The sequence below is a fragment of the Cimex lectularius genome, unplaced genomic scaffold (genome assembly GCF_000648675.2).
Source record: "Cimex lectularius strain Harlan isolate CLEC.00 unplaced genomic scaffold, Clec_2.1 scaffold146, whole genome shotgun sequence".
Lineage (NCBI taxonomy): Eukaryota > Metazoa > Arthropoda > Insecta > Hemiptera > Cimicidae > Cimex > Cimex lectularius.
In genome coordinates, this window is record NW_019392741.1 from 740,675 (window position 1) to 762,016 (window position 21,342).

A 21,342-nucleotide genomic window follows, 5' to 3' on the forward strand; every position below is an offset into this window, starting at 1 on the left:
TTCATATTGGACCGCCTCATCTCGCTTGTTCTCAGTCCTGACACACGACATAAAACAATTTTGACAATACAACTCAAAAAATAAATTTTTTACCACTACAGAATTAATGAGACAAACTACAATTCAATTTTTTCTATCATAATGAAATTCTATTTTAAAAGATTTTAAACAATGATTGATATAATTTTTTTATTATACCGTGTTATAAGTATTAAGTACGGCCCTCCCGTATCTTGACGAACCCATTGACGTACAATGGGTATCTTGACACTTTACCTGTGACGTACTTAATTTTCGGCCAGGTTCAATTCCTCAGTACCTTTAAAAGGTCTCTTACAAATTTGGACCAACAAGTGATTTTTTCTTTTTAGCCTTTGTTCTCTTTCGCCTAGGTGAGTTTATGAACGTAATACTAATTATTTACATACTGGTTCATATTGTTTATTCCTAGTATTATTAGATTTGTATATTGCTTTTTTAACGAGTTGCTCTCCTTTGTCCCTTATCACGAGAAATTCACCGGGTTACTATTCACCTTCTTTTCTACCTTTAATTGTCAAGTAAGAATACCCTATTGGACGAATATTTTATAGGGATATGGGCCAATATCCGACTGGAAAAATATATAGATATCATTATGCGACAATCGTAGTAGATTGGCCAAAAGCAATGAAGAATATTCAATAAAGCTATTGGTTATCTCATGGATTAATTAATCAAATTCGTAAAACATCAGCATCATATAGTATGCACGGTGGGCGACCAAGACTCGAGGGGTTAAATGCCTGGGTAGACTCGTACCCCATCCCTAAAAGGTCTGGGACTTGGTCGGCTCACGTGTCCTGCATAAATCTCTTGGACCTGTTCACAAACCCCAAGATTTTGGACCATTTTATCTTGAGGAGTGATTTGGTGAAGTACGCTCCTTCAAAGATTTCAAATCTAGACCTAGCATACTTATCACACTCTGCAAGGTAGTGCCTTGCCGTTTCTTCTTTTATTTCGCAAAAACGGCAAAAGGGATCTGGTAAAATACCCATTAGGGAGAGGTGTCTTCTCAGTGGGTAGTGGCCCGTCAGAATACCTATCAGCCTCCTAATTCCCTTCCTTGAGATAGAGAATAGCCATTTCGATTCTGCTGGTTTGATCGCCTTAACAAACTCTTTCGATTACCTGTGTCCGGGGGATAAATTCCACTCCCTAAGGAATTGTTTCATGCCCCAGTTGTTGATATTCTCTTTTGCTACGCTCATAGAGTGTGGTAATACCGGTTGTGGCTCGACAAATGCAGTATTAAAACCTTCTTTGGCCAAACATCAGCATTATAGTTTTACATACTCTTCGACCTTACCTGCCAGGTCCTGGTCAATAGCCTTCCTTCTCCACTGCTTTGCTTCCGTCCTCCGCCTTCCGAGGTCATAATTTTTTTAAAAATTGTGGATACCAGGACTTGGAGGAGTTCCTCAGACCACTGCAGCTTTATAGCTTATTGCAATTGTGGCAGTGTTCTTCCATCGAAGAAGTCCTGGACCTTCCATTGATAAGTGACAACTTTCATTGTACCTTACTCTTCTCTTAAGTGTCTGAAAAAAATCCAGTGGCGATGGTGAGAATTGAACCCATGACTGCAAGATCTACTAGCTAAGAGTCTGACACCTTAACCACTTGCCTACTTTAGTCCCTCCTTGTTATCTTAAATGAGGAACGTTGTGGTCTCTTACCACCTAGATATCCTAGATAAATCCTCTTTATCCATAACCAACCTATGTAGATGGCCTAGCCAGTGCAGTCATTCCTCCTTTATTACATTTTTCTTATTTGGTACCTTCAGTACCATCTGCACAACTGTCCTGAAAAATAACTTTAGAATCTTCATCTCTCCCCCTTCAAATAACAGATATCTCCCAGCAGCAGTCATGGTCCAGGTCTTCCATCCTTACAACATCACAGATCTGATGACTGTTGTAAATATGGCAATTTTTAATTGTCTGGATATATTTTTATTCAGAAGGGTAGAAGGCCAAGTTGTGAAACACCTATTTATATTCATTTGTCGTACAATTCTGCATTTGATGTTCTGCAGTGAGTGTCGAGCTCAGAAACCAATGCAAGCAGCCATCCCCAACCTGTGAGTCCCTGAACCTTCTTAGTCTTCTGGTTGCTACAGTATAATTAGTGGTGTGTTCTTTCTCCTGGAGTCTGAATTCTGCTCCCTCTTCCAATTCTATACACATTCCTGTCAGCATCACATATGCATAGGCAAGGTACTGAGCACATCATTATAATAAACTTTCTCAATTATTATTTTCCTCATGGCCAATTCAACACCAAATTTAATAGAAGTGGTGACAGCAGATCTGTATCAAGCCTATACCTACTGGGAATTGCTGTGATAACTTCTTGCATCACCAATCACGTTGGGGTTCATATAGTGTCTTTCTCACTGAACTAATTAGCTTTACCAGTATTTATTTCTCTCTCTTACAACACATCAAACCCTCCCTGGATATCATGTGCCATCTAACTCCACATATAGCTGGTGTAGCACTTCCTAGAAATTTCCCAATTTCATTCTTAGGGTGAAAATGTCAGTAATTGATCTGCCTAGACAGAATTTGAACTGATATCATATATCCTGCTCTCTTAGTAACATGACTGCCAACAAGTTGTTGGCCACACTCAACAGGGAAATTTCTTTTGGGGGCGACGGTGGTCACAACGGTTTAGGCATGATGAGCACCATGGTCACTGTAAGGTTCTTGGTTCGAAATACAGCAGCCCTGCATTCAAACTCGACATACTTATAAATGGGCTTTTTTTTTAAATACTACCATGCCAAGGGTTCATATGAGTTGTTTTGATGAGCAATGTTCAGTCATCATAACCAAGTTAGTCATCTTCTGTTTCCTCTTTGGGTGTTAGGTTCGCCTTTCGTATCTGCCCTCCTATGGCAGTTTCCAGCCAGCTTTGTATCATTCTCTGCATATTTTGAGCGGTAAAGGACAAAATGTGCATGAAAAATATACCCGCAGATTCTCTGAAGGGTCTAGATTAGGATGGCAAACAAAAAATCGACCTGATGTTGAGTTCGCCCTTTGCATTGTTACCAGTTCTTGCTCGACTGTTGACAATCCACCTGGTCTCCAGGGGCTAAATGGAGATTTTTCCGTGGCTATTTCTTTTCTCAAAAAAATAAATAAATAAAAACAATAATAAAAATAAAAAATAAAGAAAGGAAAAAGTAACAAAACAAGCTCCCTCCAGGAAAAAAAATCGCATAAATAAAATAAAAGTCTAAATCTTGTCCTGGTTCTTTCATCCTGTCACAGCTTGGTTCTCCTCTTGCACATGCGAACTCTCCGGCAAGAAGAAAAGTCCCCAGATAAAAAAAGTCCTTTTTCTCTTTTTGTTTTACTTGTCCACACCACGAGTTCAAGCCTGAGCCTCACCTGTCCTCGCCGGCCTGGGCCCACTCCTCGCTGATGTCCCTGCTGAGCCCTGGCTGGGCCTCCTTCGATTTCCAAAGACCACCCTCGAGTCTTCGGCCTCTTGCCAACTTCGCTCAACCTTGCCGAGGGCACTCTCATCTTTTCTCAAATCCTACCCCAGTGCAAATTTTTTCCCCTTCTTATTTCCCACTCGTAACAGTATCCACAATGCCTCATATAAATTCACAGTTGAAAACACTCAAATTGGTTATATGAGTGCAGTCTTACAATCTTTCAGTATCTCGCCTTCAGAATTAGATTATACAACCTTCTTATATCTTCTTTCCTTCAGACTTTTTAAAATAATTTCTACTGTAATGCCATCACCCTCAGGAGCATTATTACCACTCATACTTTCAAAGATTTCATCAAAATCATCTCTTGAGGGCAACACATCATTATCGTCTGATGGTAATACATTTCACCAGTCTCTAATATCATTTGTGACTTATTGAAACTTCTCTCTATCCTTATCTTCTAATTAACCAACATTTATTGGGAACTACCCTTAATCTTTCTTACTATCACATATTCCAGGCAACTTTATTAAAACTATTCATAGCTTCATCAAAAATCATCATGGTCTTCCTAGTTTTGCTGGTTTATCTTTCAGACCCATTTTTACATTTTACCATTTCGGTGACTGGTCCATGGGATGGTTACACATTCCTGACAGTCAAAACTAGAAAAAAACACCAGAAAGATCAGGAAGCAAACCAGGATAGGACGTTCAAATACAATCAAGTTAAAATACCAAATTTAAACCTAATATGGGGATCTGCGATAGCTTAGTGGTATGGGTGTTAGGCTTTAAGGCTGTCGGATTCCCATTGTCCAACATGTTTTCCAAACAATAAAAAAAATCTGTACATAATCATTGAAATGCATAAAGAGCAGCATACAAGGGAAGAAGAACTTCCTAATCATGTGTAATGTTAAATGGCCTGGCACTTTTTCAGAAACAATTTTTTCACAACCTTTAGTATTTTGAACATAGAGTAGAAATGGTGTGTAATTTTAGACATTCACAAAATATTTTTGTATATAACATGCCCTTAAAATTTGTCCACCAACGATCACATACTCTCTTATAATGCCAAAAAAACTATATTCTTTCTCAGAAATTCTAAATAAATAGTTGAGGTTGTAAGAATTTTATTGTATTTTTTTAATATTTAATTAACAGAATATAAATAAAAAAATTCAGAGTTAAATTTTCCAAGCTAGTTTGTTTGGATTGTACTGTAAAAACTTGTTTTATGATATTAATGTGATAAGTTTCTGATTTTTTTGCAACTTAGTATTCAGATAATTAAGGTTTTAAGTTGAGATAAAAAAGTCAGTGTCACGAGCGGGATTCGAACCCACGACCTTCGGCTAAATACGCCGCTACTCTACTACCTGAGCTATCGTGACTTCGATCCACTTGGGCACTAACTTCCCATCTCAACCCCACCTTTTGAATTTTCCCTCCTTTTTGCCATTTTTCAAATGTCGTGTAATCTATTTGATTCTCGGTGACAAATGAAATGGCCACGGAGAGGTTTAGTGAAGTATACTTCATTTTAATTCATTAAATTCACTATTTTTCGTGGTCCGCTTGACCAATTAATATCATTCAATTAATTAAGGTTTTAAGTTGAGATAAAAGTTAATTAGTTGGAAGTTAGTGTCTGAGTGGATCAAAGTCACGATAGCTCAAGTGGTTGAGTAGCGGTGTATCAAGCCGAAGGTCATGGGTTCGAATCCCGCTCGTGACACTGACTTTTTTAACTCAACTTAAAACCATAATTAATTGAATGATATTAATTGGTCAAGCGGACCACGAAAAATAGTGAATTTAGTATTCAGATTTGTGTACTGTCTTAAAGTTGATGAACCTAATGATCATTGGTCATCCTAGTCTGCTCTATCTCACTGATTTTGTCTGTCAGACTTGTTTAGGTATTTAAATTTTTTGGTGTTTGGACTGTGTGGTTTCACGCACCCAATAGTGCCTAGATCACATTATGATGCAGAGAATTTCGCCCTTAGTTAAAATTTTATTGAAGAGTTATTTTGTCATTTGTTTAATTGAATTAACATCCATGGAGGAATATTTTCTTTATTTTGTCCTGGCCTGACAATTAATAATTACTTGTGATCATTGTTAAAATTTTAGTTACAATGGTTACACTACGATCCACAAACCAGTAAAAATAGGCTGTCAAAGATAGAGACATATAATAATAATAATATATGCCAACAAAAGTAGAGTATGCAATTCTCATGCTTGATACTTCTTGCTGCAAGAAGTCTAATTGTTACTAAATTTTACTGATCTAATTTGGAAATCTCCCATTTAAGACAGTTGATCAAAAGTCAATATTGTAAAGTGTTTGACCAATATTATTTTAAACAAATTCAACAATCCAACATTTTCAGACTGTTGGTGTCTCTAAACTAAATAAAATAGTTTGCTATGAAGATGAAATATCTCAATTTTCAGGGTGTGAAGCTTGAGATTGAATAACACTTTCTCCAATTTGCTCTTGTAGTTTCTATTTAAAATTTCAAGGATTTTTTCTCAAATGCTTTAGTAGCCATTCATTGTATAAACTTAATGGCCTTTTGAAGGAGAAAACAAATTTTCAATAAAAGTTTTGTGCAAAAAGCTACTTTTTCAAACGGTTTTAATTTGAAGTTAATTTTTTTTTGTGGATCAAATCGGATTTCACATAACACAATACAATCGTTTATTTGTAAGAAAAAAAATCTGTTTTGCAAATAAACTTGTAATTTACATAATTATCCGTTTTATCGAAGCGATTTACCCATCTGACTCGTCATACCGATGGCATTTAAAACATAGGATTCAAATCTTCTTTCTTAGAGTCTTATATAATGGAAGAAGTCCCTGAAGACCAAGCAGGGTGGGAGAACACTCTCACTCCCAGTGAAAGGGGGTCAGCGTTCAGTTTGGTGCTTGCTCTTGAGGAGGACAGTTCAAAAACAAAGTTCAGTTTAGGAGTTAAGGAGGCAAAGAGTAAGTTCATTTGAAAAATAATAAATATGATGGGAACCTTTAAAACAATGAAGGGAAGTTTTGTTTTGTAATAGAGGGGATAAAATTAAACGGTAGTACTTAATGCAAAACCGATTAATACGTCGAATCAAGGACAAACAATGATATTTCTTTACTTATTGTTAGTTGAAATCATAAAATTGAATTGGTTTTTTTTAAAACTTCATTAAAAAGATTTGACAGTAGTGAAAATATAGAGTACATATGAAATCTATTATAATAAATTATGGCATATTACTTGCAAAAAATAAGATAGTTCTTGCTTTAGAATTTTTCTACACTGACAATCTTTTTATAAATTTTTAAAATTATTTAATGATCCTGATGTTTCTTAGATTGTTCAGTTAAATTGAAAAATTGAATTTTTTAAAATTTACGTTGATTAATTTAATAATTTGTTTTTAGTTGTTGTTTAGTTTTACTTGCCAAGTAAATCTAATTAAGATTTGAAGTAAATGCCCTCGTACATTCACATAAGATAGTTTTATGTAAATGGAAAAAAGTAAATAAAATAAATTTAGTATTGAGGATTTAAATAAATCAGTTGGAACAAGGACACAATATACAAGTAGGAAACATATGGATAAAAATACAAGAGAATTCAGAGAATATTTTTATTTTCTGAGTCTTGCTGAAACTATTATTACACTATATTGTTATACGTAAAAAACAAAAAAAAAAAACAACAATAGAAACAGAGATGGAGTTATAATTTATTATCTTACGGATATTATCACATGATTTTGGATGCAGGGATGTGGTCTAAATTGACAGTTTTCAGCGAGACGACTTACACAAGCTAAAACATGGATGGATAAAATAATAAATAATTCAAATCGACAATAAATAATTCATAAAGAGCTTACTGTCTTGCAATATGGTTAGACCGCCTGCAAATTAAACAGGAAAAACTTCAAAAATTTCTTAACGTGTATTTATTCATTTAAGAGATGACATTGAAATTATGTACAAACTTTAAGGAAGACGAAAAGATAAGGCTACAGAGGCGAAAGAGAAATCTTCCAGACCTTTAGATTGAAAATTGAAATTCTCGAAACAAGAGATTTTTTCAAAGACTAAACTCATAAAATGGGAAAAATTTGGCTCTAATATGGCTGATAGATGGAACAAAGAGTGGTAGGAGAGGTAAAAGGACCAAATTTCTCCCAACCGAAATGCCTGGGGCATTAATTAACAAGCTGCGCCTGAGGAAATATAATAAAGTGATCCTAATATCACTTTATGTGGCCTCAAAGTCTCAAAAAAAAAAAAAAAAAAAAAAAAAGAAAGAAAAAAAAAGATTAAACTGGAGGTGTTGGCCCAACAGAAAGCTTTGCTCAAAGGGCAAAACTTCAAATTGACCCAATTTATTTTAAAAAAAGCATATAAACTCCAAAATATAAATCAAATAAAAAAAGCTCTCTGAAAGAAACAAAAAGGGATTTTTTTGTATCAGACAATTTTGCACAAGCCGATCGAGGTTCGAAAAAATGCAGGTCCATCCTCCAAGCCTGGTACAGAAGAGTCCTTCCATTGTCGTGAGGGGGTCTTCAGCTGATTATGCCCAAGGGCTGCCACAAGAATGCGATATATGTTTGTAGCAATTTTGGACTAGTCGACAAACTTACATTGGACCAAAGCGAATAAATCCCACCTCGGAAATCGAGGAAAGTTATAAGCCTCTAAACAGGGCCATTGCCCATTACCGGCTTGCGGTTTCAGCCAAGAAAAAACTGACAGAACATGCTTGTGACTGTGAAGCTTTAGCCTGGATAATTCCATGTTGTAAAGACAATGACTAAGAAAATTAGTAAAGTGGCACCTAGGAAAGTGTTCTAGTTTCTACATTGGGCTGCTTTTCCACAATATAAAGTTGGGTCTGCCCACAATAGATCTTAGATCAAATATTAAATCTACAAATATAAACAATATTCCAGCGAGGGAAAATCCTACATTTTGGATTTTTGTATAAATTAATGTAAATAAAAAATATAACGGGGTTTGAAGATTTACCTGTTGTTTTGAGCAGGTAGCGCATACCAATATCACCAACTTCTTTTATCTGTCATAATAATTTTATAATTTGGATTTATTAAATTACACCACATAATCTTCGACCTGTTCAACAGACTTTAGGCATGAGGTCTGAACTCAGTTTTAAAAAAGGTATTCATACCATTGGCTAATTTATTTATATTAAATTAAAATTCTAACAATGCTGAACAAAACACTCATACTCATTAAGTTTTTAAATAAGAAAGATAGCTTTGAGATAGTGAAGATCTGTTATAAGCAACCTTGAAAAATGGCGATATCCTCTTTATTAAGTTAATTAACTATCGGAAGATGTTTGCTCAAGGCTAACTTGCACGCAAAACCAAATTAAATCCGGATTATTACATGTTTCAAAGATTTGTTTAAATTTGTATTAAAAAAATTCAATTTATTATAGACTTAAATATAAGAGCACATTTTGTATTATTATTATTTTGTTATTAATTAGTTTTAACTTTAAACTTCAACTTTTGTTTTTTTAAAAACTTTAATAACTTGCAAAAGAGAAAAATAATAAATTTTCAGTTTAATGTTTCTTTAACATGTAACATAAGGTATGTAATTGTTAATAGGCTGATAGTCTTAATCTAGAGAAGATTGATTTTTTTCAACAACCGGTCGTAAAACTTGACAAATTGTAATGGAAACAAGAAAGGCTGATAAGCAAATAGTTCAAAAGTTATAAATCACGTATTTTTTAAAGCCTTGAAGATACCATTTTTATCTCAAAGGCGAAAACAAATTTTTGCATTATCATTCATTTTCAAACAAGCTTTTTCTCAAGAAATTTGGAACGTTGACTAAGTTTTTTTTTTAAACCTGTAAACCAGTTTTAAAAAAATGAAAAAATTTCATTACAAAATGGATTCGAAGGGTGAGATTGCATGTCTGAACATTGTGACAGTAAGAATAAGCAGATAATTGGTTCTGTTCCAATTTCACTATAAAATTATTGTCCAAGCTTCCAAGAGTTGGAAACGGCATGTAAACAGGACACTGTAATTTAAGGTTACTTTCCCCTCAGCTTAGCGTTTCAATAATTCAAATGGTTTAGGTAGCGTTTAACCACAAAAGTCTTTTGATAAAGCTCTTTTTTATACTCAAATAATATATTTTTTTGTGCAGCAGGTATATTGATGATGATGATGATGATGATATTAGGAAGTGGGGAGTTTTTTGTTTCCCAAGCATTGCAGCTTTCTGGTTAAGGACCTAATTATGTTTTTGCAGATCCTACTCTTGACCCATTACTCAAATTCCCTTGTGTCCTGGTACCCAAGATGGTTTTGGTTTTGGAGAGTTGGGATGCGCTCATTGACAAATTTTGATGTGATTTTTCTTTTTCATGCTAATGCTTTAATAGTTCCTTGGCTTTCTCATTTTATGAGGATTTTTCTGTCATTATAAATCTTTTTATCTTTATCTTTTTTAAAGATTTTCTTAGACACAAGTATTGATGGCATGTATTTCAGCTTGACAGATTGAGGTGTACTTCCTTAATGAGCTTGATTGCTCATGTTATGGGCTTGTATAGAAAGCGCCAGATCTGGTTCTTTCATTAATTTTGGAACCATATTTATACCATATCATTGTATCTGATTTCCTCCTGAATTCTTCTTCTCCTTTGTAGTCTTTTGAGACTGATCATGTAATCAGTCCCCATTTCTAAGAATGGGTGCCTGATTTTGTTAATTATTGTTGTACGCTTGAAGTGTTTAGTTCCCAACTAGTTTGATTGTTTCTGGAGCCTACACAAGCTTTACCTCACTTCTTGTATAATATATTTATTATTAGCCTTTATTAATTATACTAAATTTATTTGTTAGTATAAATTCTAAAAGATTCTCACCCTTTTGTTAGTGTTTGTGATGTATCATATCTCATGTGAATTAGTGTTAACTTCAAAGATTATATGTAAGTTTTTTTGCTTTCAATATTGGAACAGGTCCTCGGTTTCCTTTGGTAGTGGAGGTCCCAATGAGTCATAAGGCATGTTGCTCAATACTATCATCATGTCTGTCCTTCTTCTTTCTTTCAAGTAGTTTTGGTCAAATTACTATTTGGTCCCTGTAACAGAGCTCGTAAGTGATTAGACATTGTAGTTCATTGTTGATTGAAATACAATTTCTTATGTTTTGTTGCGTGTGGTCATACATAATTTTTTTAACGTGCTGGAGGTTTGCTTGAAGCACCCTCAACTTCAGTTTTGTATTGCTTTTCTAATGATCCTTAGATTTAGAGTTATCATCGCAAAGCCAAGATAAAGTAACAGGTTTGCTTTGCTTAGTGCCCCAGCAGGTATATTGCTGCATATTATAAAAAGTTATGAGGCGTTGGGGGCCATAACAGTTTACGCTGCTCCTAACTGTAAGGTAAAGGTACTGGGTTTCATTCGAACCTGACGTACTTACAATTGGGCCTTTTTTTTCAAAAACATCGGCACCCTGAGAGTTTATATGACCTCATAAAAAAAAGGTTCACTATTATTTATTATCATTGGTGAATTGATTTACAAGATTGCAATTACATGTAAAAAAAAGATGTGATTTCCTTTCAGCAGATTAATCAATATAAGTACAAAATAAAAGTTCATAAAAATTATATTATTCTTAAATTGATAATATTGTTATTTTTCTTCAATAGGTTGTTTTATTAAATTTATTTTTTATTAGTTCGCCTACAAGAAAGCCTAAAAAAGCAAAAAGGAGAAACAACAATAAAATTTTCTTATAAAAAAGATAAGAAATAATAATTTTGTTTATAGAGTTTGTAATCTGTTTAGATACATAAACAATTTATCTTCAGTTTTTAACATTTTCATTAAATAGTCGAAATTAGTCGAACTGCAACTAAATGATACACCTTTTTTTTCTATTACCTAGAGTACATATCTGACATAAATCTACATCGAACGGGTTGTAATTTATTCAGCACATTTGTCATTATATTTTATAAAACCTTTCATACATTTTTGTCAAAAGCGTTCAGTACTAATAATTTGAAGGTCTTTTCAAGTTTGTAGTTTTTCTCCTTTCACCTCGTGCTATTTTCTGTAATGTCTGCTGAAGCTACAACAACAGTTGTGTATTTCTAATGACTGTACTCGCACTGATATTTCTGTATAAAAACCTATGTAAGTTGTTTTAAAACTGTATTATTTACTGAATTACTACTGCAGAAATTTTTACAACTAGGATGGCTGCTGAAGCTATAATGCTATAGATAAATGTTTAGAGTTTAGATGCATACACCTTTTATTTTACATTTTTATTAAATATTCCATTTATTTTATATTTTAATTTTAAATATTTTCCAAAGAGGACAAACTGCTAAATGATACAAATTTTAACAAATTACACAAAGCATATCGAACTGTCTATAATTTAGTAAGCTATTTTGTCAACTATATTTTATTATAAAACCTTTACCACATTTTCCTCAAAAGTCTTCAGCACTTAGAATTTAAAGGTACTGAAATTACAACAGTCGTCCTTATCTGAACTCTCATTGATATTTTATTTTTAAACCTAAATAAGTTCACTGTGATGGCTGCTGATGTTACCAAAGCTATGGCAGAAATATCTGCTTCTTAACTTTGATGGCTGATGATGCTACAGCACCTGCAGTAGAAGAATTTTCTTCGTAACTATGATTGCTGCTGATGCTACAACAGCAGCAGAACCATTTACTTCCTAACTATGATGACCACTGAAGCCTCAACCACCTTAGGAGTTTCTAAGCTCTTGTTTTTAAAATCAAAAATAAGGTGATTGTCCACTGATGCCTACAACTGCTGCTTTTTGTTCACTTCTTTTTCTTCATTCTAATTGTTAAAACTTTTAAACATTTAAACAGATCACTTTTTATGTTCACACAATATTGCATTTCATGAGATTTTTTCCTGTGTTCTGTCCTGTGATACCTGTACATCTTGGTCTTGTCTTCCTCACTGGATTGGTCTGTGAGATGCGTTTCGGCATTTCACCATCTTCAGTGAGTCACGAACGAATCCAGTGAGGATATGCAGGCCAAGATGATTAGTAGGGATCAAATTACTATATAACATTGGTTAAACTTGTTGTAATGACAGGTTTTCAAATAAATCCAGAAAAGGCCAAAAATTCAATTTGTAAGAAACTGTGTAAAGCTATAAGAAATTGTCCTTGGAAGGGAAAATAGTTCGAGGCTTATTTTAAAGTTTATCGCTGACAGTAGCTAATCAAGGAATCGTCTTGAAAAATTGTCTACAATGACTTATGCACCAAGAAGTCAAATTGATTGCAAAGATTATTTGTAAAAAAAATGTCTTGTCAATCTTGAATATTATGTATGTCTATACCTTCGTTTTCCATATGAAATTGATTTTCAAATTATAAATATGCATGAAAACAGAGAGATATACAAAATTGAATAAAAATAAGAATGTTAGCCTAGTCATGACTTTTTCAACAAATTAAATTACAATTCTTGCCTGGCTTGTTTTATCAAAGAATTTTGGAAGAAGCTTTTATAGTGCTAGCGTTAGCTGAAATGATTAAATGTGTGGTGTAGCCAAAGTTAGCATTATTTAAATATTATACATATTTATTTTCTCGAATAAGTTAAAATTATTCCAATTCTTGCTTATTTTAAATAATTTTTTTCTTCCCAACAATTAAGTATTGTTTATATATTATAATGACTTTAAATTATTACTAATTGAAATGCAGAGTGAGACAATTGAATACATAATTGATCCTGACGTGTTGATCATAACAATGAATTTTGCATATTAATTTCCTTTGACGTCTATAAATAATTAATTACCGCTACCTTTTTGATAGCCATTCAAACCTCAAATTCTCCTGTATTCAGTTTTAAAAGGGCGGTGAAATTCCTGGACTGTTAAAAACTATGAGGTATAATCTTTTTCGACCTGAGGGAGAGGTAAAAGTGTCAAGGACAGTTTCTCAGGGGTTTGCACTATTTGCCATACATTCTCTTCTTGTGAAACATTCCTGCTCCATTTCAGAAATGCTTATGTAAAGGGTCAATGACTAAACCGTCGTTCTCAGAGTTTGGGGCGGCTTCGGTAAACTTTCACTTTTTGATTAAAAAATAAAAACAGATATGCAAGAATGCTTAGTAAAGGAGTCGTACGCATTCCTAATAGTCGACAGTATTGTTTTATAATTTCTCTGTTGCGATTTGATTATAAACATTGACTTTTTGGTTTAACAACTCATATCAAGTTTACATTTATTAAATGAAAAAACAATTTTTTTGACATCGCCTCAAGCCTAAATTGAAATTTTCATTATTCACAATCTCTTTACTTTTTATGTATGCAAAACAATTTAATATTGGTTTTTCCTATTTGGATTAAACAAATATTTATTCAAATGTGAAACCAGATGTCCATGAATAATTTGTGTACATGTTTTTCTTTAGCCTCCTTGAAGTAACAAAGAAATTTTGGAAGCATTAGGTTTTTTTCATTAATTTTTCTTCTCCATAACATTATTTAAAATATAACTAAATAGAAGTCTATTTTATATTACTGTACAATATACGATAGGATAATTTCTGATGGACATTATACGAAAAATTTTGTATCAAAAGCAGATCTGTGGTAAATGTGAATCATGATATTTGTATTTGAATCATGTGTATTTTTTTTTGTTTTTAACAAGATAAATTAATTATTTAAAAGAAAATAATTATATAATTATAATTTATTACAAGAAAATTACTCTATATTATACATTTAAAATGGTCTATTACATAAACAGTTGGGTTATTGATCTGTGAAAAGCTTTTACTTTCTTGTTATGCAATGTGCTGTGGTTTTGATCTTCTTTACTTGGTTTTGTAACGCTGTTTTAATAATTTTATTTCCTGTTTTAGTGATGTGCCCATTATGGCCGTTGCACATAGTGCTCATGTATTTGATGGCGCTGTGCCCGCTCTGGTATGTCACATGCCAGATTGTCGCCAAAGCATCGAAGTTCAGCGCCAAGTTTACACCTGGCGAACTGAGTTCACTTTATATGCAGAACTCTCAGACCGTCGGAGTGTCGACGAGAGATCTTAGCGACATGGAGATAAAAAATAGCATTATACGAGCAATTGTGTCGGATCAGGCTGTAGCGTACGTTCCGGATTCAGAAGTGATATTTACAAAGTCGAAAGAGGATTTGAACGATATCTGGAACGGGAGTTTTAACATCACGGGCAACTTTTTGGGTTTTACATCTGTTAAAATATGTGTTACAGACAAAAATGGTAATCATTTCATTTAAAATTTATTATTTGATTTTCTTTTATAGGATTGTAACTATTAATTTTTTTTTTTTTTTTTTTTTTTCAGGGCCTCAGAATGTCTGTACAAAAATGTCTGATGAGATGAAAGTCAAGGTATTGAGAAAACCCCGTTTCATCGATCATGTATTTACAGGAAGTGTAATTATTCTTGTTTCTGTGATATTCATAAATTTTGGGTGCGCACTTGATGTAAATAGCTTAAAACAAGCTATTTTGCGCCCTATTGGACCACTTATTGGACTGCTCAGCCACTTTCTATTTTTGCCTTTGGTAATAAAAATCAATAATGAACTAATATCGATTTTAAAATTAATTAACTCATGTTGATATCATATTTCAGATAAGTTTTGGTTTGGGAGAGCTCTTGTTTCCAGGAGAGTCAGGTAGTTCTATGAGATTAGGGTTGTTCTTCACTGGGATTTCACCAGCTGGGGGTGCTTCAAATATTTGGACTTACTCTTTGGGAGGCAACTTAAATCTCAGTGTGACAATGACAGCAGTCAGCACATTAGCATCTTTTGGTATGCCCTCTATTTTCCGATTTAAATTACCACAACTAATAATAATTGAATACTAATTTTTAATTATAGTGATGATACCACTTTGGGTGTTCACTTTGGGACCAGTTATATTTAGCAAAGGCACAATGGGTGTGCCTTATACTCGCATCCTGACGTCCGGTGCAGGTCTTATCATTCCCTTAACGATAGGATACATTATTCAACGCAATTGCAAAAGATTATCCGCAATTATGGTTCGCATCCTGAAGCCTTTCTCTGCGTTGTTGATCATATTTATAGTGGTTTTTGCTACTGTAACGAATATGTACCTTTTTCAGTTATTCTCTTGGGAGGTGTGTATAGGATTAAAAGAATAAGAGCACTTTTATTTTTATGATTTTTTTTTAGATCATTATCGCAGGAATCGGTTTGCCATTCCTAGGATACCTGGCTGGTCTGATAAGTGGGAAATTGTTTAGACAACCGCCAGAGGATGTTTTGGCAATATCGATTGAAACAGGAGTTCAGAATACAGGGATTGCGATATTCCTCCTGAAATTCTGTTTGCCACAACCTCTGGCAGATTTGACGACAGGTAAAAGATTTATAAATATAAACTTAAAACTTTAGTAAACTTAAAAGTCTTTGTGCATGAAAACTTCATTTAATCTTGTGCATATAATTTTTACCTTGCATTTTACATAACTTCATAATCCAATCATATTTTCATTTAACACATTAATTATGGCACTATTGGTACTATGACATTATGGCATTGTAAGGACACTATTTCTGTTAAATGGGCTATAATAAACATTTTGCTAATTATTTTGTAACATTAGATTTTTGGGCATGTCATTCCTTGGAATGACGTCTGCATATTCGGTAGGTCAGGTTAAGCAAACCAGCAATATCTGTTCTTTACCCACCCAATATTTTTGTACGCCTACCTGTATATTATGAAAAAAATTAGCTAATTATGTAATTCTACTTACTAACCTTTAAAAAATGTAAAAAAAATATGGGAAGGTGGATATAAATGAATAAAAGCTGAAATTTACATTATATTTGCTTGAAATTTATTACTTATATATCACATTTATTTGTGATAATTGCAAATAATATTCAATTAATAGGTTTTTAAGTTGAGATAAAAAGTCAGTGTCACGAGCTTCAAAAGGTGGTGTTGAGATGGGAAGTTAGTGGCAGAGGGGATCGAAGTCATTTTTATCTCAACTTAAAACCTTAATTAATTGAATGTTATTAATTGGTCAAGTGGGCCACGAAAACTAGTGAATTGTTTCCACTACTACTTTGGATTTTCCTAAAGTTTTTTTTAGTGTTGGCTAAAATGAAGTACACTTCACTAAAGCTCTCCGTGGCCATCTCATTTGTCGCCGAGAATCCAATCTCATTACACGACATTTGAAAAATGGCAAAAAGGAGGGAAAATTCAAAAGGTGGGGTTGAGATAGGAAGTTGATGTCCGAGTGGATCGAGGTCATGATAGCTCAAGTGGTAGAGCAGCGGCGTATCAAGCCGAAGATCGTGGGTTCGAATCCCGCTCGTGCCATTGACATTTTATCTCAACTTAAAACCTTAATTAATTGAATGTTATTAATAGGTCAAGTGGGCCACAGAAAATAGTGAATTTAATTGATTAAAATGAAGTACACTTCACTAAAGCTCTCCGTGGCCATCTCATTTGTCGCCGAGAATCCAATCCCATTACACGACATTTGAAAAATGGCAAAAAGGAGGGAAAATTCAAAAGGTGGGGTTGAGATAGGAAGTTGATGTCCGAGTGGATCGAGGTCATGATAGCTCAAGTGGTAGAGCAGCGGCGTATCAAGCCGAAGATCGTGGGTTCGAATCCCGCTCATGCCATTGACTTTTTATCTCAACTAAAAAACCTTAATTAATTGTAATGTATTAATTAGTCAAGCGGATCACAAAATTACTGAATTTAATGATTTAAAATGACATATACTTCACTAAAGCTCTCCATGGCCATTTCATTTGTCGTCGAGAATCCAATCCGATTACACACATTTGAAAAATGGCAAAAAGGAGGGAAAATTCAAAAGGTGGGGTTTAGATGGGAAGTTGGTGCCCGAGTGGATTGAAGTCACGATAGCTCAAGTGGTAGAGTAGCAGCGTATCAAGCCAAAGGTCGTGGGTTCGAATCCCGCTCGTGACACTCACTTTTTATCTCAACTTAAAAACCTTAATTAATTGAATGTTATTAATTGGTCAAGCGGACCACGAAAAATAGTGAATTTAATTACAAATAATTAAACACATTTTTAAAATGATTATTATGTATCCCGGGCACGAGGGTAAACTGCGTCCACATACAAAACACACATATACTGACACAAGCAAATCATCAGGCGTATGCCCCTAGGAGAACTTATCCTGCTGCGTGTGTTGGGATTGGCAGACTCGGACTGGGGCATTGATGGTGTGCAGTTGGGAGGGGGGCTTCCTGGGCTGTTTTGCTGAGTGGTGAAGTCTGAGAGGTGTGGTTGGCAGTGCACACAAGCACATCCCTCCCAAAGCCCCTGTATCCCTGTATTAAAGGGACTGTACCACACATGGACCACATAGGGTTACCATCCCTTTCCCACTCTTGCCACCTGGGCAATATTCCCAGGACAGTAACAGTTGAGTGAAGAGAGCAGTAAAGGGTGTGCCCCCCCACCTGGTTTATAGCGTTACAAGCAAATTGGAAAAGGCCATATCCCAGCAAAGTCTATGGTGGAAGCTGCCCTGTAAGTCAGCAACCCTCAATAACGGTGTGAATGGTTGCACAGCTGTTGAAGAAAGTAATACTGAGACTTGTCAAGGAACTAGGATGGGAAATGATGAATGGTCACCCTCTTCTTCAAAAACAAAGAGAGTAGACATTGGCTAATTTAAGACTGAGAAGGCAGTAAAACGAACGTCTATGCCTACATTTCCAGCGTTACCTGCCCAGAAGAGGCGGTCAAGAGGAAGGAAGGAATCTAAGTGAAGAAAAGAAACAGACAAAGAGAAGAAAGAGAAAGAAAATTCTTGATGATTTGTCGCTGGTTCTCAGTTTGATAAGGATTAATCTTCTGGCCGAGAATTATGTCATTGCACGGAAGGAGGGGAGCTTCCTATCCATCTGCTCCTTCCTTTTGATGATAATCGGTCATTTGACCAGGCGTCATGAGACAAAAGGGTTTTTCAGTCAGTATCAGGCGGGATTCTGTAAGCATTCTTCCACAGTCCATCTTGCTTGCCTTCTCGAGTGACATTCAGAATACATTTCTGAATAGAGAGCACGATCTGGCTGTGTTATTTGATCTCGAGAAGAGTATGATACGACGTGGAATATGTGATTCTTCGGAAATGTTTGGATATTGGATTTAGAGGCAAATTACCCTGGTTCCTGTTGAAGACCTCTGCTGTTTTCTTTCAGGGAAAGACCTAACAGAAGGCAGAGGGGTGACAAAGCGGCTAAGACTGGGTCCCAACCTCTGGACCTCTGTCAGTAAGAATGCAATAAAAAAAAACAAATAAAAGGAGGTGCAGAAGCTCTCATTTATCAAGAGCACTGTCAATGAGTGGATCTGACTAGTAGAAAAAGGGTCATCCTCACCCGGTTAAGAATAGACCAGAAAGTTTACACATGGACACTTACTTTTGGGCCAAAACCCGTGTCCACCATGCAGAGAAAGGTTGCTTGATGTGTCTCACCTAATTGAAAGGTGCAATTCCTCGGCTCCATATAGCATGTAGGAATGATTTGAGAATTGAGCTTGGGTTCGGCAGCGAGTATTTGGGTTCGAGTATTCTTGGAGGAAATGATGTTGGTTTGTATGTAGTAATAATAGTTCTGTGTACCTAGTTAGTGTTGAGAGTGAATGTATTCATTAGCATGAAAGTGTGATATGAGAGGGTTGATGGCACATTGGCGGAATATCAATTATTACATACCTATTCCAGTATGTAACAAATAAAATATGCTTTTAAAACATATATTAAAGTAAAATCTGAACGTGTAGTACAAAAATGCCAATTATTTACAAATTCAGTAATTCCATATTTTCAGTAGTTCCATATTTACTACTTATTAACAATTATTTACAAAATCTTACATACTGATTATTTATGATTAATTAATTTAAAAAAAAAAAGCGAGGGAGCAAAAAGCCAAAAAGATGAACAAAGAAATTTCTTTGACATGCTTGATTAAACTTCAAATAAAAGTATTTTTGAGAAAAAAAATATAAAAACTACACTGTTATGAGGAAAAAAAATTGTTTTTACCAAAAAATTATAAAATAATATCTAAAAGGTCAAATTGTGAAAAATGATCTCCACAGTAACATGACAAAGCAATGCTAAAGGCCTGTGAATCCAATCTGGGGAGGGAAAAACATCTTCAGTGAGGAACCTAGAATGGAAGAGTAAAAAAAAAAATAAATAAATAAAAAAAATAAAAAAAGTTCAACCTGGTCAGACTATGGTACTTCAATTTAAATATTTTCTGAATGAATTGACCAATGCTAAATGTGGAATATTGCCAAAATGAGTAAAAATTGATATAATAATTTTTTTGCTAGAGTAAACCATATATTTGAACACAAATGTGATGTACAAGGACTTTTCTGTTGTGATTACTCTTCATGACATCTGCAAACAAAACTAACTGTTAAATTATTTAATTTTTTCTTGTTGACAGTGATACCGGTATGCGTGGCACTGATGACACCTCTGCCTTTGTTGATTTTACTCGCCGCAAGAAAAATCTTGTTCGCAGAATCAAAAAAGGAGAAAGTCACTACAAGCACAGACGACACGTTACCTTGCCTTGAAAAACTGAAATCCCCCAATACACGGTATTAGTGCCTTCATCGTTATCACAAAAACCAGCCCATCAGCGATAGATAATCTAGTAGAACATTAGATTTTTTCTAAGAGTAGGAAAAAAATTGTAGGACAAATGATTTTTGTGTGCATTTTTAAAACTTGAAACTGCCTTCTGTTCTTTAAGAACGAAAATCAATCTTTGCACTTTGGGTCGACTCGCCAAGTTTCTAATAATAAGTTTTCAAAATGATTTATTTTATGACATCACTTCAAATAAATCATTTTTTTGTTAATTTAAAAATGTAAACGATTACATTCGAAACAACTTGTACTGCATTTTTGATATTGTCATTCCGATGTTTGACCATGACAATTATTAAATTATAATTAATTTATTTTGATATTAAATTATGTTTTTATGTTGACTGCGGTGATTTGTAAAACACGCCGAACACCATTAACCAAATAAATTACTTATTAGAATGCGACTGCATTATGAGAAATAAATGAACAGTTTAAAAATTGTAATATAGTATTTATTGTATAATCTGTGTTTAAACACCATTGAGAGAATTTTTTTTAAATGTAAGCAGTAAAACGCATGGATTATTTTATGTTATTAAAAATTGTTCGGTCAAAACATCTATGTCATTGTAATTACAAAATTTACATTTCATATTAAAGGAGAGACCCATTGTGCAAGGGTATTACTACTTAATTAAGTCAGCAATCATGAGAAATGTTCAAATTGTTAAATTAAGAAAAAAGAACTAAAAATCTAAGTACCTTGAAAAAATATATACAGCTTAATTTTATAATTGTTTTTTAAAGAAATAAAACACTGATTTTGTACATGTTTTTTCCCCACCACCTTTTATTCTTATTTCAGATAGAAAAATTAAGAAAATTATAGTTTTAAGGTTTAAATTATGTTTTAGTCAGAGCAACATTAACTTACCAGTCCTACTCAGTGAGTAACTTTGTTACTTGTATAAATTACCAGTCTTACAAGTCCGTCTGAATTCGTTACTTGATATTTTTTACTTACAAACTGGATATATTTTGAATATATTTTACAAGATGTTAGAAT

General features: G+C 34.1%; 1 protein-coding gene across 3 annotated transcripts; it reads left to right on the forward strand.

Annotated features, from left to right (window-relative positions):
- The first annotated feature begins 280 nt into the window (after positions 1 to 280).
- LOC106669946 (sodium/bile acid cotransporter 5-like) lies at positions 281 to 21,075 on the forward strand. Of its 3 annotated transcripts, none has more exons than XM_014399858.2 (7): positions 281 to 392; positions 14,494 to 14,871; positions 14,957 to 15,180; positions 15,251 to 15,431; positions 15,501 to 15,763; positions 15,819 to 16,005; positions 20,125 to 21,075. In XM_014399858.2, exons 2-7 carry the CDS (start codon positions 14,496 to 14,498, stop codon positions 20,286 to 20,288), a joined length of 1,395 nt encoding a protein of 464 aa, XP_014255344.1. In that variant the 5' UTR covers positions 281 to 392; positions 14,494 to 14,495; the 3' UTR covers positions 20,289 to 21,075. The 3 variants fall into 3 exon arrangements, with proteins under 3 accessions (XP_014255344.1, XP_014255346.1, XP_014255342.1); XM_014399860.2 differs by having other exon boundaries at positions 293 to 354; positions 14,490 to 14,871; XM_014399856.2 differs by lacking the exon at positions 281 to 392 and adding an exon at positions 6,357 to 6,513.
- Positions 21,076 to 21,342: the final 267 nt, after the last annotated feature.

Bases quoted from the DNA above. Each gene is read 5' to 3' on its own strand.
- LOC106669946 (XM_014399856.2), top strand. From the start codon at position 6,372: ATGGAAGAAGTCCCTGAAGACCAAGCAGGGTGGGAGAACACTCTCACT. The intron at 15,181-15,250 runs GTAATAAAAATC...ATCATATTTCAG, and splicing joins ACTTTCTATTTTTGCCTTTG to ATAAGTTTTGGTTTGGGAGA. The intron at 15,432-15,500 runs GTATGCCCTCTA...TTTTAATTATAG, and splicing joins CAGCACATTAGCATCTTTTG to TGATGATACCACTTTGGGTG.